The 14,955-nt window shown below is 48.6% G+C and overlaps 1 protein-coding gene across 1 annotated transcript in view; it reads left to right on the top strand.

Annotated features, from left to right (window-relative positions):
* Nucleotides 1-14,955, top strand: part of MMP24 (matrix metallopeptidase 24) — a 43,111-nt gene that overhangs the window by 13,977 nt on the left and 14,179 nt on the right. Inside the window, exons 2-4 of the mRNA XM_066384000.1 lie at nt 3,931-4,079; nt 7,986-8,102; nt 9,638-9,942. Of these exons, the coding sequence (XP_066240097.1) occupies nt 3,931-4,079; nt 7,986-8,102; nt 9,638-9,942 (571 nt within the window). The remainder of the gene's footprint in view (nt 1-3,930; nt 4,080-7,985; nt 8,103-9,637; nt 9,943-14,955) is intronic.

Below are 14,955 nucleotides of genomic sequence, written 5' to 3'. Positions count from 1 at the left end.
AAACAGCCCAACTATTTCCCAAATGCCATAAATTCATTTTAGCTGGATTTGTAGCGAGGAATTGGATTTATTTTCAGACTTGTACCACACCTCTTTTCCAAAGGGCTTGCAGCGCTTACAGATTGAAACAATGTTTTTAAGTAAGACTTTTAAGGATGAAACATAACTTGGTGGTCAGAAAGATGGGGGGGGGGGGGAGTAATAGCCACTTCCACGCACCACTGTGCTCAACACTTAAGCTATAAATTTAGCTGAAAGATTCCTGGCAGAAAGGCCAGAAAGGAAAGCCACGGGGTTACCCAATGTTCATTTTCTGAAACCAGAAGCCATACAGAATCTCCTGCAGGGAAAACACGTTCCTCAAGTGAAAGTTTGGTAAAGGGTTGGGTTTGGTCCTAAGGGAGTTGAGTGACAGGGTGAAGGGTACACAGTGCAAGTCAGCAGCCCCCTGTCCATGTGCAGTGTGCTCAGTGCTTGTGAGAGAAGGCTGTGTCCATAGGTCACATGAGTAGCTTGACTGTGACAATCTACTACCCTCCATAGGACCCACGAGGGCTGGCTGGCTCTTGGTCCAGGGAGAATGTGGGAGGGCAAGATGACTAGATTTCAAAATGCATGTTATCCAAGGAGGTAACAGACACCTCCTGGGAGATGATGTCAGGACCATTTGTTCATTTCATCCTACTAACCATCCTGTGCAGGAGGAATTACTGTTCACGTTTGACAAATAAGGAAACGGAAGTTCAATTTGCCCAGGGTCACGCAGCCGGCATGTGGCGAAGTTAGGATTTGATCTTAGGACTGTGCACCTCTTGACCATTATACCACCCTGTACACTCAGCCCAACAATTCTTAATTAAATTCAAGTTTCCCTAAAGAAAGAGAACATGATATGACATTCTGGCTGCGAGGGGAACAGAGCGAAGGGGCTTAATGTTTTGATGACTCGGGTAATCTGGAAAGAGAAGTTGAAGCATCTAGGAGAATGGGGAATGGATGGGTGACTTGCCAGTGGCCTTGTCCATTTCTAGATGTCTTACTTGAGCTTTCTGGAGGATCCTAGGCCACAGTCACTTTGTGAACAGATCATTGTGCAGGGTGGGGGAAATGTAGGCTGACAGTTGTGAATATACAAAACCCAGAGTATTCTTGTATTCTTGATTATTGTATTAATTTCCATGTAAACTGTAAACCTACTTTGCCACACCTGTATATCCTCTCTCCACTTCCTTCCTTTCCAGCCCTCTCCACTCATCACCACACAGCCCTCCCCCAGGTTCTAGGCATTTTAAATACTACTCAGAATGCGCCCTACCCCCCTCCTCACCCATGGCTCCAGACAATCACACGTGCTGTGTCCATCAAGACTTCGCTCAGATCTCATCTCCACCTGGAGACCTCCCCCGAGTTCTCCTTTCTGCCTGTCCCACCCCCATTTGGCTAAGACACCCGTCTTTTGTTCTCCCACAGAACCCTGTACACACCGGATTTTTAGTGCTATATTTTCATGATGGGTTTACCCCTTGGTCTGTGAGCTCCTTGTTCACCTTTTGCACAGTGACTGGCATGTAGTAAGTGCCCAATAATGGTTGTCGAACAGACATGATGAACAGCTACTGTTTGTTGGGCACGTCCTGAGCCCTGGATATATAACAACGAGTAAACCACAGACTCTTCCCTTGAGGAACTGAGTCTGATACGTAATGATTAGAACCCAGTACTGTAAGATCTGTATCATCTATAGTAGGGGGGTTGGGAAGCACAGAAGAGGGAGAGAATGACTTCTCTGGGGAGTGAGGGAGTTCTTCCGGAAGTATAACTTATGGGCTGAACCTTAAAGTAGTGAACGATTTTTCCCAAACTAAAAAAGTATGTCAGGCTGAAGGGGGAATGGAAAAAGGCATGAAAGAGCTGCAATGTTTGGAGAAGTGCAAGAAGTATTGATATCCTGTTTCATGATTTGGAATGGCACTGAAAACATATTTCAGACATCAAACATGAAGGATGTCAGGGTGTCGCTCTATTGTGGGTGGTTTCAAGACTTTATTATTCTAGCTATTTTGTTTTTAATCACTCTGATGGATTTTATCACACACCAGTAAAAGATGTTACAGTCATCTTTGGTGAAATAAATAATCATTTATATATAGTTTCTGGTTTGTCTCCTTCCAAAAATGGTTTGATTTGGCTTGTAACAACAGGCACATCCACAAAATGGCTGTTTGTATAGAAACAAGAAACGAAACCATAGATAGGAAGGGAATCATACAGCTCCTACATTCCTTTTCCTTAATTAGCTCATTCAGGACGACCCTATGTGGATGGGCACAGGTTACGCCCGGCGTAGAGACTAGCACGCAGGGCACTCCTGTGAATGCTTGTGCATGCAGTAAATACATGGATGTCTTTCTCATGTTCCAGTTGATGCCACAGATATTTCCTGGTGCTCTGGATCCTTCCAGTTTCCATCCCTTTGTGCTCCTGGGTGGGAATGACTGTCATTGCTTTGTTACCCTGCGGATTTGCTGCTTGTTTGAGCTTCATCACCCAATCTTGCCGTTTAAAGTCTTTCTCCTTGTTTTGTTTTGTTTTTGTATTTTTCTGAAGTTAGAAGCGGAGGGGCAGTCAGATGGACTCCCGCATGATGCGCCTGACCGGGATCCACCCGGCATGCCCACCAAGGGGCGATGTTCTGCCCATTTGGGTCGTTGCTCCGTTGTTGCTGGAGCCCTTCTAGTGCCTGAGGCAGAGGCCATGGAGCCATCCTCAGCGCCCGGGCCAAATTTGCCCCCATAGAGCCTTGGCTGCAGGAGGGGAAGAGAGAGATAGAGAGGAAGGAGAAGGGGAAAGGTGGAGAAGCAGATGGGCGCTTCTCCTGTGTGCTCTGACTGGGAATCGAACCCGGGACTTCCACATGCCAGGCCGACACTCTACCACTGAGCCAACCAGCCAGGGTCTTCCTTTTTGTTTTTAATGACTCCATACATTAAACTTAGAAAAAAGAAAAGAAGCCAACCATGATACGATAACAAAGGACATTTATGCATTCTTTTTTATGTAAAAAAAATTTTTTGACATCATTTTAGACCTTCAGGAAAGTTTTCAAAACTAAGACAAAGAATTCCTGAACGCCTTTCACCTGATTCCCCAACTATTAACATTTTACTACCCATTTCCTTTCTCTAGCTATAGATATGTGTTCATTTTTTCCTGAGCCCATTTATGAAAAGGTTGCGGACATCATACACCCTTATGTAAACCCAAATATGTCAGTGTGTACTTCTTCAAAACAAGAAATTCTCTTATATAATCATGCTATTAGTTTTCATTATGTGTCCTGATAGGCTTTTCTATGCATATACTTATGTATTGATATTTAAATTAATTAACACATTGTTACATTTATTTCTATTTATTTATAATGGCTTGCTTTTTTGGAGGGATTAGCAATAAAGATTATATATAATCTCACACCAATAAACATTCTACAGCATGATCCTTCGCCAGGGTCTGGCTTTAGACACTTGGGTTTCTGGAAGGCACATTTTAATAGGCCACTCTGTTTCAGAGGGTGGCCTGTTGTTAGGCTCTTGCATGTCTAGTCATATGGCAGGGGAACCACTGAATAAAGGAGCCAAGAGTCGAGGTTGTAGAAAGCCTTGAATGTAAATTTCATCTTTACCCTGTAGTCAGTCAGCAGAGATCCCGTGAACGGTTTATAGCAGCAGAGTAAGCCAACAAGAGCTGTGCTTTCTGCAGATAAATCTGACAGGCCTGCAGGAGGGAGTGAAGGAGGAAGAAATCAGAGCATGAGTCCGTAAGTCCCTGGGGTAAAATGATCCCTAGGTTCAAGGGCAGGTCTCGTCTCTGCCCAGGTAGATCGGAGCCTTCTCCAGCATAGTGCATCCTTTTCTTCCACGTGTCTTTCAGAGCTGGTTAAAGTCGTATGGCTACCTGCTTCCCTACGATTCACGGGCACCGGCGCTGCACTCAGGGAAGGCCTTACAGTCAGCGGTCTCCACTATGCAGCAGTTTTACGGGATCCCAGTCACCGGTGTGTTGGATCAGACAACAATCGAGTAAGACTTGTGTAGGACATTGTGCCTTTGAAATGTCCAGACTTATCTATGGGTTCACATTTGTCATGGCCTCATGGACACATCATGTCTGTCCTACCTGCCTACATTATACTCTACAGTGTCATCCTAGTAGGCAATACCCCAATGTGCCTTTTTCTATGTGAGCTGGGGATGTCTCTGCCACAAACTTGCTGTGCGACCTTGGACAAGCTACTTAACCCTTGGCGGCCTCAGTTTCCTTATCAGCACTGCAAGGGGTTTGGTTATAGACGATCTTAAATTTCCTCTGACTGTGAAACTTGTGGGTCTATGACTTATTTCTCTGGCATTCCCTGAGTTGTACCCTCGATACAGAGAGCCCTTGAATGACGAGTTCACAACTCTTGTTCCACTTTTTCCATTTATCAAACATTTGCCGAGTGCCTGTGTGGACCAGGCACCGTGCCTGATCCTATGATCCCTGCCGTCCAGAGGCTCAGCATTTAGTGAAGAATACAGTCATCTGGCCACATCAATCTAGGACTCAGAGGAAGCACTGAGCTTCAGGGAGACACTTAGGAGGTAATAACAAGTAAGCCGTGAGGATGGTCACGATCACTCAGGAAGAGTATAAAGAGGAGGAAGAGAGGAGTGCTGGGGATGGGACCCCCCCCCCCCAAAGCAAGCTGAGAGGGAGCGGACAGAGAGGGCTGAGAAGCCTCGGGTTGTGATGTCAGAGCAGTGGAGGTGGGAATGACCAGTGGGCTCAGCTGCTGCAGGTGGTCAAACAGGAGACCGGACAGTGTCCGCGGGGTTTAGAGACAAGAGGTCACTGTTAGCTCAGAGGCCTGGTGGAGACAAAATCAGATTGTGGTGGGGAGAAAGGGAGGGGAAGGGTAGAGATGGCAAGTGCAGGGAGACTTTTCAGAAGCTTAGCAGGGAAAGGAAGGAGTAGATGGTGGCTGGGGAGGAATGAGTTTTGTATGCGTTAAGTTTGGAGAGAGTTGAGCATGCTTACATTTGTCTGAGAAATAGCCATGAGAATAACACGAAAGCTGTTTAAGGAAAGCCACTGACACCACGAAGTCGTGAGAAAGACCCGGAGTGAGGGAGTGAGTTTCCTAAGGAGGTGGTGAGGGTGGGAATCCTGAGCGCAGGTGGAGGGGAGCAGGGCTGGGTGTACACGGGGAGGCTGGTGGGTGGAAGACCAGGAAACCCACCCAACTGGGGAGCCAGGACCAGTCACCCCCTTGGGCTAGTCACTCCTTGAGAGAATCCTCTCCCTGGGCTTCAACTTGTTCACTTACAAAGGGGAGTGTGGATTTAGGACTCTAATGATCCAAAACTTCTGTCCAAACAGTTCTGTTCCTAGGATTCTCTGATTGTGCGATTGTGAAATTCTGAGATAACACACCAGACTGCTCCTACGATACTGGAAGTACAGTGGACGTCTCGGCCCTGTGGCCCCGTGACAGAGCTGGTCAGAGAGGGCCCTACCGCCTTTCGAGGCGGAGGTTATTTTGAGGGCTTTGCGCAGGCCTGTGGCACTGCCTCCCGGGGCAGAAGCACTGGTGTCTGCTGAGGCACCACCTGGCCTTGGGTTTTGCTCTGTTCCAGAAAGCCGCAGGCCTGCTGGACAGGGTTCAGAGTGTGGCAGGTGGACAGGGGAGGAGGAGGCAGAGGGAAGGACCTTGGTGGAGGGGATGGCACTTCCCATTTGCAGGCTCTTTGCAGGAAGGCCACAAATGCTGACTGGGAGACCTGGAAAAGGAGAAGGCACTCACACTTAAAGCAAGGTCTGAGTGGGGGTGGGGGTGGGGGTAGGATTCAGAGATCTCAGTTTAGGCTCCAGCTCTGTGACCCTGGGCAGTCCACTGCCTTCTCTGGCCCCGTTTCCCCCTAGGGACCCTTCCCGGCCTCACTCAGCCTTGCTGCTGCAGAGATGGCTCCTGGTACTCCTCCCAGGGACTGACAGGGAAGGAAGCTAGATTAGCAAGTCAAAGTACTATTTTTGAGTGCCTACCTTGGGAAATGTCACACATTATTCATTTACTCATTCATTCATTCATTCAACAAACAGTTCCGGCTAGAGTCTAACCCAACCTTGCACTAAGCATGGAAATTAATAGCTCATTTATTCCTTCAACTAAGTTCCAGCCCCATGTCACTGTTTGCTACATACACTCTGCAAGTCGCTCAGTTTACCTGTGTCTTTTTTTCCACGTCTGCAAAATGGAGAAGAAATAATTTCTGGTTACTTCATAGAGTTGTTTTGAGAATCAGAAAATAAATTTTAAATGCGAACACTGTGAAAATTATCAATGTTTATTCCCATGTGTGGTATCATTATTGTTGTATTTTTTATTATTGATTTCTGAGTAAGGGACACTGTAGGTGACATGGAGCACACAGAGGTAAGACCTGCTTAGGTCCCTCGAGGGGCTTTTCATATTTGGTTAAAATAGTCTCTGTCTCTTCTCTTGATTGCTAGCGGCAACTTCTTTCAACCAACCGCAAATGAGCTCAGATCGTTTTCCCTTCCAGCAATCCCAAGCTGAAGTTCAGCGAGTTAGTCCAGCCGGGACTTAAAATTCAAGGATGGCCTGGGCCCCAATCAGCCACGATCTTTTAAATCTCTTATCCTGGCCCCTTGTTTTCATCTCCAGTGATGTCCCCGGCTTACTGTTCCCTGAGAGAACGTCACCTGATAACAAACAGTTACCAGGATTTACTTTAGTTCTAAGCACTGGGTTAGCTCCTGGGGACACAGTGACGGATATGATACAGTTCCTGTCCTCAAAGAACGTCCCTTTTATTAGAGGCAACAGGCTAATAAATTTCAAAACACAGTACAGCATAAAAGGTACGTTCCGTGTCCTGCAGTTGTTCAGCCACTTTTTGAACACCTAATAGTGCAAGGGAATTTGCTGTCTTCCAAGCTGTGCCGTTCTCCGGTCGGATAGCTCTCCTTCATTCATTCATTCATTCATTCATTCATTCATTCAACAAATCATTACTGGCACCTTCTGTGCCGGCACTGGGAAGACAGGCAAGGTTCCTGTCCTCACGGGGCTTACAATGTGGCGGGAGAGACAAAGAATAAACTAGACTGAAAGGTATAATTTCTGTGCATGATAAATGCTGCGAAGAGAAGTGAAGCAGGATAAACGGACAGTGGTGGGTGGGAGGGGGCGGCTACAGTAGAGAGGGTTGGCAGGGAAGTCCTCTCTGAAGGGGTGACTTTTGAGCAGACCCCTTAATGAAGTAAGGGAACAAACCACGTGAAGAAGAACACTGCAAGAAGAGGGAACAGCAAATGCAAAGACCCGGGAGGGGGAACAATCTCAGTGTGTTCAGGGCACAGCAAGGTCACTGTGGCTGGAGCAGAGTGTAAGAGGGGACGGCGGGTGAAGGTGTCGTCACACAGGTAGGCAGGGGTTGGATGCCATAGGGCCCTACGGGCCAACGTGAGGACTTTTGACTTTTGCTAGGTGTCTGGGGAAATTGTTGGAAGGTTTTAAACCAAGGAGTGATGTGCTCTGACATTTTCAGAGCATTTCCACATATACACCCTCCTCTGGCTCACTGCATCCTAAGATCAGCAAGAACTTTAATTCTTATGTTGCAGATAAGGAAACTGAGGCTCACTGAGTCAGTCGCTCGCCTGGGCTCCTATGATTAATGGTAGAGCTGGAACTAGCAAGCCCGTGTCTCTGACTCCCGGGGCTCCTATGCAGCAGTGGTTCCTCGTGTTCACTTGTGAGTGAGCGAATGACTGAGTCAATCAGGTTCCTGTTGAAGAACCTGTCAGAACCAGGGTTTCCAGTGGTGCACACTGCCATTCAGACTGGGACCAGAGACCCTGCGGTGTCTCCCCAGAGTGTGCAGTGACCGCAGTGTATGGCTGTGTGCCTTCTCTCTGCCCAGATGGATGAAGAGGCCCCGCTGTGGTGTTCCTGACCACCCCCACTTGAGCCGCAGGCGGAGAAACAAGCGCTATGCCCTGACTGGACAGAAGTGGAGGCAGAAACACATCACCTACAGGTACTCTGACTTCCTCTCTTTCTCCCTGCTTCTGGCTCCACCCTCACGCTGTTCTCTCCTGGCCTGAGTTTCAGCAGGCTCACCCTGTAGGTGGGTCTGTGATCGGATCGGAATGATGGCCAGGCGCTGAGAGCCCGTGACTTTGTCCTCCTTGGGCTACCAGAGGATGCTGTCTCCAGCTCCAGGGTCATGTGGTCCTTTAGGGACTTCTCAGTTGTGTTCTGTTTAGATCCCAATGGTTTTTAGTTACAGAAAGTGGGGTATGGATTGTTCAGTACCTTTCAGCTGTGACAAAGAACCAGCGCTGAACTCTTTTTCCTCTCACCGCCTGACAGATTCCGCTCTCTCCGATCTGTACCCCTTTCCCACGTAGTCTGATAGCCTTCATGTGAGATTCCCAGCACAGATTTCCAGCTGTTTCCTAAGGCGTATAAAGAACTGGGATCTAAATCACAACATGCCGTTCACTGACCGTCTAGGGAAACCAAGGGTAGAGCAGGGTCAGTCTCCAGGTCGGACCAGCGACCAAGAGCAGGGATGACGGAGCCCATCACAGCAAACTTGGACATCAGAACTCGGAGTGGGGCCAGGACGAGAGCCGGGCATGGGCCAGGCTCAGGTGGGCTCTGGTCGGCACCTTTCAAGACTGATTCCGTCTCAGGTAGATCTCCCGGGTTCTGAGGGAGGATCTAAGATAGAGATCTTAGAGAGGAACTAAGGGCCCTCCTGCTGACGAGCTGTAGAGAGCAGAACCGATTTCTTCAGATCTCTGACAAGCAAAGGAAACTGAAGAGGAATCTGGATTAGGAGCTGGCTAGCCTCTTCGGGTCTCCTGAAGAGGCAGAGTGGGCCAAGAAAAAGAATTGGGTTTAAACCCAGCCCTGACCTTAACTTCTGTCACCCAACCTCTCTGGGCCTCAGTTGCCTTGCCTATAGGCTAGGTGAATATTCCTGTCCCTGGTGTTCATGGGACAAAGCGTCCAGAGGTAGCAATGCTCCATTGTGGAGAACCAGGCAATATGGATACAGCACCCTTAAACAGCTAAATCCACAACTGATTAAATCAGATACTGCCCTATACCAGCTTTCAGGTGGACAAGCTGTACTTGGTGTCAAGCATTTGTTTTTAAAGAGATGTTTCACTCAAACACTTCACTGTTTAAATATTTTTATAACTTTTATAAAAGTATATATTGTATATATTGGGAGAAGAATGTAATTTTAGAAAATGCTATCTACCAACTTGTTTTTTTCTTTCTACAAATTGGAGTGAAATCTTATCTTCAACACAAACTTTGTCAGAGACTAAATAAGAAACACTGATTAAAGCAGACACTCTGATGGAGGCAGGGGTTGGGACCCAGAGCCTTGCCACTCTGCCTCTCCTTCAGCCCCCAGGGCACCTCAGTAGAAGTCTAGGTGTCAAAATTTAAAGATCATTGGGCCATATGGTCTCTGATGCTCTTTTTAGCTCTGTTAGTCTCTGACTCTCTGTCTGTTCCTCCTTAATCTAATTCCTTACCCTCTCTCACCAGCATTCACAACTATACCCCAAAGGTGGGTGAGTTAGACACACGGAAGGCTATTCGCCAGGCTTTTGATGTGTGGCAGAAGGTGACCCCACTGACCTTCGAAGAGGTGCCATACCATGAGATCAAAAGTGACCGGAAGGAGGCAGACATCATGATCTTCTTTGCTTCTGGTTTCCATGGTGACAGTTCCCCATTTGATGGGGAAGGAGGATTCCTGGCCCATGCCTACTTCCCTGGCCCCGGAATTGGAGGAGACACTCACTTTGACTCAGATGAGCCATGGACACTAGGAAATGCCAACCATGATGGTAAGGCAATGGCAGGGGGTCAGGGGGTCAGTCCTGGGTTTCTCAGAAGCCCTGAGGAAGAACCTGGAGGATACCATAAAGGAGTTCCTAGTTTCTAGAGCTTCTGGGCAAGGACTAGGAATGTAAGAGGGTGGGAACTGTGGACCCTGATGATGTGCAACATGTGATCCACCAGGGCCAAGGCCATGGAGATGGGTCAGCTCACTCAGTAAATAGTCTAACTGGGCTGAGTCAGGAGAGAGGGGTTAGGCCACAAATAAGAAGATAAAGTAATGAATCAGAGGGTGGGGGGAAAGGTTAAAAAAGCATTAACGCTGAAAATGGTAGTGTTTGGCCTGATGACAGCTTCAAAGGCCACTTTATGGGATGACGCGGCTGACTGTCCCCTCCCAGGGGAATAACCGTAGCATCCTTGGATCCCTCGCTCTTCGCCAGAATGATTTAATGAATATTATATGAATCCACAGTCAATACTGTGCAGTAACAGTAACAATACTCTTCAAGTTGCAAAAGAGTTCCTCATCTGTATTTACTCATAAGGCACATGTTTAGTAAGTAGGCGAATGTATATCATTTTTTAAGATGAAGAGTTTGGGGTTTGAGTGGCACAGCTGATAGAAGGCAGTGCCAGGGCTCATACCATGGTTCAGCCACTTGGCTGGGTCATGAGAGGCAAGCAGCTCACCCCCAATATCCTCGTCTCTAAAGCGAGGGACTGGATTAGGTGATCTCTGAGGTCCCTTCCGACTTGAATGAAACATGATGTACAACCCAGGGGATATCAACATTAAAAAAAAAAGACATGGTCTCTGCCCTCTGGAAGTCCACAGTCAAGTCGGGGAGGCAGATGTGTACATAAGTCACCCTGTCACAGGAAGAATGTATGGAAGAATGTAGCAGAAATGCCAAAGAAATGCAGTGGGAGTCTAGAGGAGAAAGGGACAGAGGATTCTCTTCCATTCTGTTGTAGATTATAGCAGACAACTGGTATGCTAATATATATATATATATATATATATATATATATATATATATATATATATATATATATATATATATATTTGTTGTTGTTGTTGTATTTTTCTGAAGCTGGAAATGGGGATAGACAGTCAGACAGACTCCCACATGCGCCCGACCGGGATCCACCTGGCACGCCCACCAGGGGGTGACGCTCTGCCCACCAGGGGGCAATGCTCTGCCCCTCCGGGGCGTCACTCTGTCGCAACCTGAGCCACTCTAGCGCCTGGGGCAGAGGCCAAGGAACCATCCCAGCGCCCAGGCCATCTTTGCTCCAATAGAGCCTCGCTGCGGGAGGGGAAGAGAGAGACAGAGAGGAAGGAGAGGGGGAGCGGTGGAGAAGCAGATGGGTGCTTCTCCTGTGTGCCCTGGCCAAGAATCGAACCCGGGACTTCTGCATGCCAGGCCGACGCTCTACCACTGAGCCAACCGGCCAGGGCCTGGTATGCTAATATTCTAAGGCGCATGTTAAGTGCTTTCCACACGGTCTGTCTGTATTATTACCCCCATTTTACAGATAGGTAGACTATACAGAGAAACATAAAGGAACCTATCCAAGGTCCCATAGGTGGCAGATGATGACATAAGGCTTTGCACCTGAGCATTATGACTCCAGAGCCTGTGCCCTTAGCCACCATGCTAAGCTTCCATGGCTCTCAAACTGCAGCGCACACCAGAACCACCTAGAAACCCCTTTAAAGAACGCGGATTCCAGGCTCCAAGCCCCTTCCCTGTTGCTATTCTCATCCCCTGGTTCTGGGGCTGGGCCTGGGAATCTGAACTTTGTCCACTCAAGTCCCCAGGTGCTTCTGATGCGGGGGTGCCATCACCTCCAGAAACCCTGTCTTCCTCCCAGAGTTTAACTCTTGGTTCTTGTGATAAACCAGGATTCCCAGGCTGTGCCCCTGAGGTTCTCATTCTGAAGCCTGGGCAAGTCTGGGGAACACTGGAGATTCGTTTTCCGTGCAAAGCTCTGGCTGAGAGCAGCCTTTACAGCCCGTTTCCTCAGAGGCTGCGCCCACCCGGTGTCTGCAGATGCAGGTGGCCTCCGTGAGAAATGTCGTATTTGCATGGAGCAGGGATCACCAGCTCATGGCTTATCCTTCGAGAGGTGGTTCAGGAGGTGGTTTGGCCAAGGCTTAGCCCAGGCAAACCTATACAACTGTCCAGTTTCTCTTTGTCTCCTGCCCTCTTCGAATCTGTGTCCTCTTTCCTATCCAGCTGCATTTCCCCTGCCCCAGGGGCCCTTCCCTCCTGTCCCGGATGTCTCCCGGCTTCCGGAACTCGTTCCCTATGTCGTTCTTCTTCTTGGATCAGTGTCAGGAACGGCGGTCTGCGCTAACTGATAAAGTGTGAGAAGAGCACTAACCTGTTGAGTCCCAGTGATACGCCAGGCACTGTCAGCTGATGAGATTTTTAGTTGTAGCCCTGATAGAGAAAAATGGAATCTTAAAAGGTGGTTGTCCAGAGAAGCCCTGGGAAGACACTCCTCCCCTCCTGGGCCCTCCCCTTCCCAGCTCTGGGGCTCTGCATTCCCCACAGACACTCCCTGCTGTTGGAGACCTTGGACCCATTCTCAAAAGCCTCAGTCCTGCTGGCGGTCTGAGTGAGGAGGAGTTGGGACCATCCCAGCATACTCCTGTTTGTCCCACGCCATGCTAATGAATGACTGCCATTTCTGATAGAAATTCCAAGAGGGCCAATGTCTTCTCTGGACAAGAGTCAGGACGTTTCTGTGCCGTGGAGAGCCACGCATGAAACATCCGACGCGGCTCCTAACGGCAGCAGAGCCCTGGCCGGCTCACTGGACTGCACCGATTGCATGGGGACGGCTTTTGGAAGGAGAAGAAAGGGGTCAAGATGTATTGAGTACCTGTATATTATCTTGTTTCATTTCCACAGAAACTCAGCCAGGGAGTGAGTGGAGCCTCCTGGGAATTTTTTGTTTATTAGCTTTCTTGTCTATTCTAAATTCCCATTATGGAAAATTTCAAACTCACAAAAGTAGAGAAAATGACAGTATGAACCCCCAGGCACCCATCGCCCCACAACAACAATTATCAACATTATGCCATTCTTATTTCATCTACCCTCCCCCACCCCTCCCCACACACACACTTTTATTTTTTTGGCTGACGCATTTTAAAGAAAATCCCAAGCACAATCATTTCACTGGTAAATATCTATACTTTGTTCGGTATATACCTCCAACGGATTATTTTTTACACAACAAAATCAAACCCAACAAAATTAACAATAATTTCTTAAAATTGAATACATGCATTCATGTTCCCAAGTTATCTCAAAAAAAGTCTTTTCTAGTTCTTAGCTTGCATCAGGATCCAGACATCGTGCATCAGACATGTCTCCTAAGGCCCTTTCCACTGACAAGTTACCTTGCTGCCCTTTCCCAGGCCCCCCATATTTACTGAAGAAAGTGGGTCATTTGTCCTGAGTGTAGTCACTTGGCTTGACTAGCTTCAGGTTTACTTTTCACTTGTCTCTCTTCCCTATAGTTCCTGAATATTGGTAATGAGATCAACAGGCCTGACCAGATCCAGGTTCAGTTTTTTGGCAAGAAGGCCTCCTAGGTGGCGCTGGTCCCCCCGAGCCATCACACTGGGAAGCACGTGTGATGCGGGCTGTCCCACTTTTAGTGATGGTAAGGTTGACCGGTTTGCTTAGGTGTGTCAGCCTGACCCAACCATTACAAAATTTACCTGGGGGAACTTTCAAAAGGAAAAAAAAAAAAAGAAAAAAAAAAAAAAAAGGGTTGCCTAAACCCTAACCCAAAACCTGGGAACTAGACTCCCCCACCCGTGTGTTTCAAAGGGCCCCTGGAGAACCACTGGGTGGTCAAGGCGCCTGGTTCTCCAGCTTGGTGGAGTCTGGGTGAAAGGCCATCTGGCCCACCGCACCTTTAGGCTGAGCTTGGGGACTGCTTCCCGGTACTTTCTGTCCTCCACTCTTTCCCGTGAGTCAAGCAGTGAAGTCAGCAGAATTCACTAAGCTCTGCTGGGGAGGGAGCCCAGCCCCAGGGAAAGTGACAAGACAGAACCATCCAGACCTGCCCTTCACAGGGCAAAGCCCTTCTGCAATACCTTCAGTGACTTTCCCCGCCTTGAGAGCTCGCCTCAGCAGGGATCATGATCTGCATTGTACAGATGAGGAGAGTTCCAAGTGGTTAAGAAATTCACACAGTTGGCACATGGCAGAGCCAGGTGTGAACCCCAGACTCTGAATTTTTAACAATCGCCCCAGGTGGTCCAAGGACCACACCTGGAAAAACACGGAACTTTTGGCACGGTCCTGTCCTGGCTGCTGTCACCTAGCCCTCTCAAGCACAAGGCTTGCCCTCAACGAGGTCACAGTCCTAGGATGAGAGGGAGTGTGTGCTAGAGGCTAGAATGTAGGGTAGAAGGCGGTCCGCGCCATAGACCTAGTGCAGATAAACTTCTGGAAGAAGGCAGGGAGGAAGCACTCACTGCCCGTGGGAGAAATCAGGAGGGCTTCCTGGAAGGTATGGCACTGAGCTGAACTTTGAAGGAATGAGGCTATTCCAGGTGGAAGGGATAGCACTGGCAGCAGAATAGAGGCAAAGCTATAAATTTTGAGGGGGGTTGGGCAGTCAATCAGGTGGGACCCGCCAGATGTGGGGGTCCTGGGAGAAGGAAGTGAGGCAGAGACAAGGTATACCCAAGCAGCCAAGTGGACTGATGGGTACCTGCTACGGGGCCTGAGGCTCTGAGCTCCCGCGCACAGGGGCCCGCGTGAGCGCTTTGCATGCTGTGCCTCGTGAATCTTCCCCTCGGTTCTGGGCAAGGCACAGTCTTCTCTTCCTTCACGGAGGGAGAGATTTGAACTGTCACACTGCTAGGACATGGGCACGCTGGGATTCCTGTCCGTCTGACTCCCAGGGACTGGACTTCTGACCACCGGGGTCTTCTCCATCCTCTGCTTTTCCACTCACAAGCTCCGGGGAGTTCTCCGGGCCCC

The sequence above is a fragment of the Saccopteryx leptura genome, chromosome 5 (genome assembly GCF_036850995.1).
Source record: "Saccopteryx leptura isolate mSacLep1 chromosome 5, mSacLep1_pri_phased_curated, whole genome shotgun sequence".
Taxonomy (NCBI): domain Eukaryota; kingdom Metazoa; phylum Chordata; class Mammalia; order Chiroptera; family Emballonuridae; genus Saccopteryx; species Saccopteryx leptura.
This window is presented reverse-complemented; position numbering and strand designations above follow the sequence as displayed.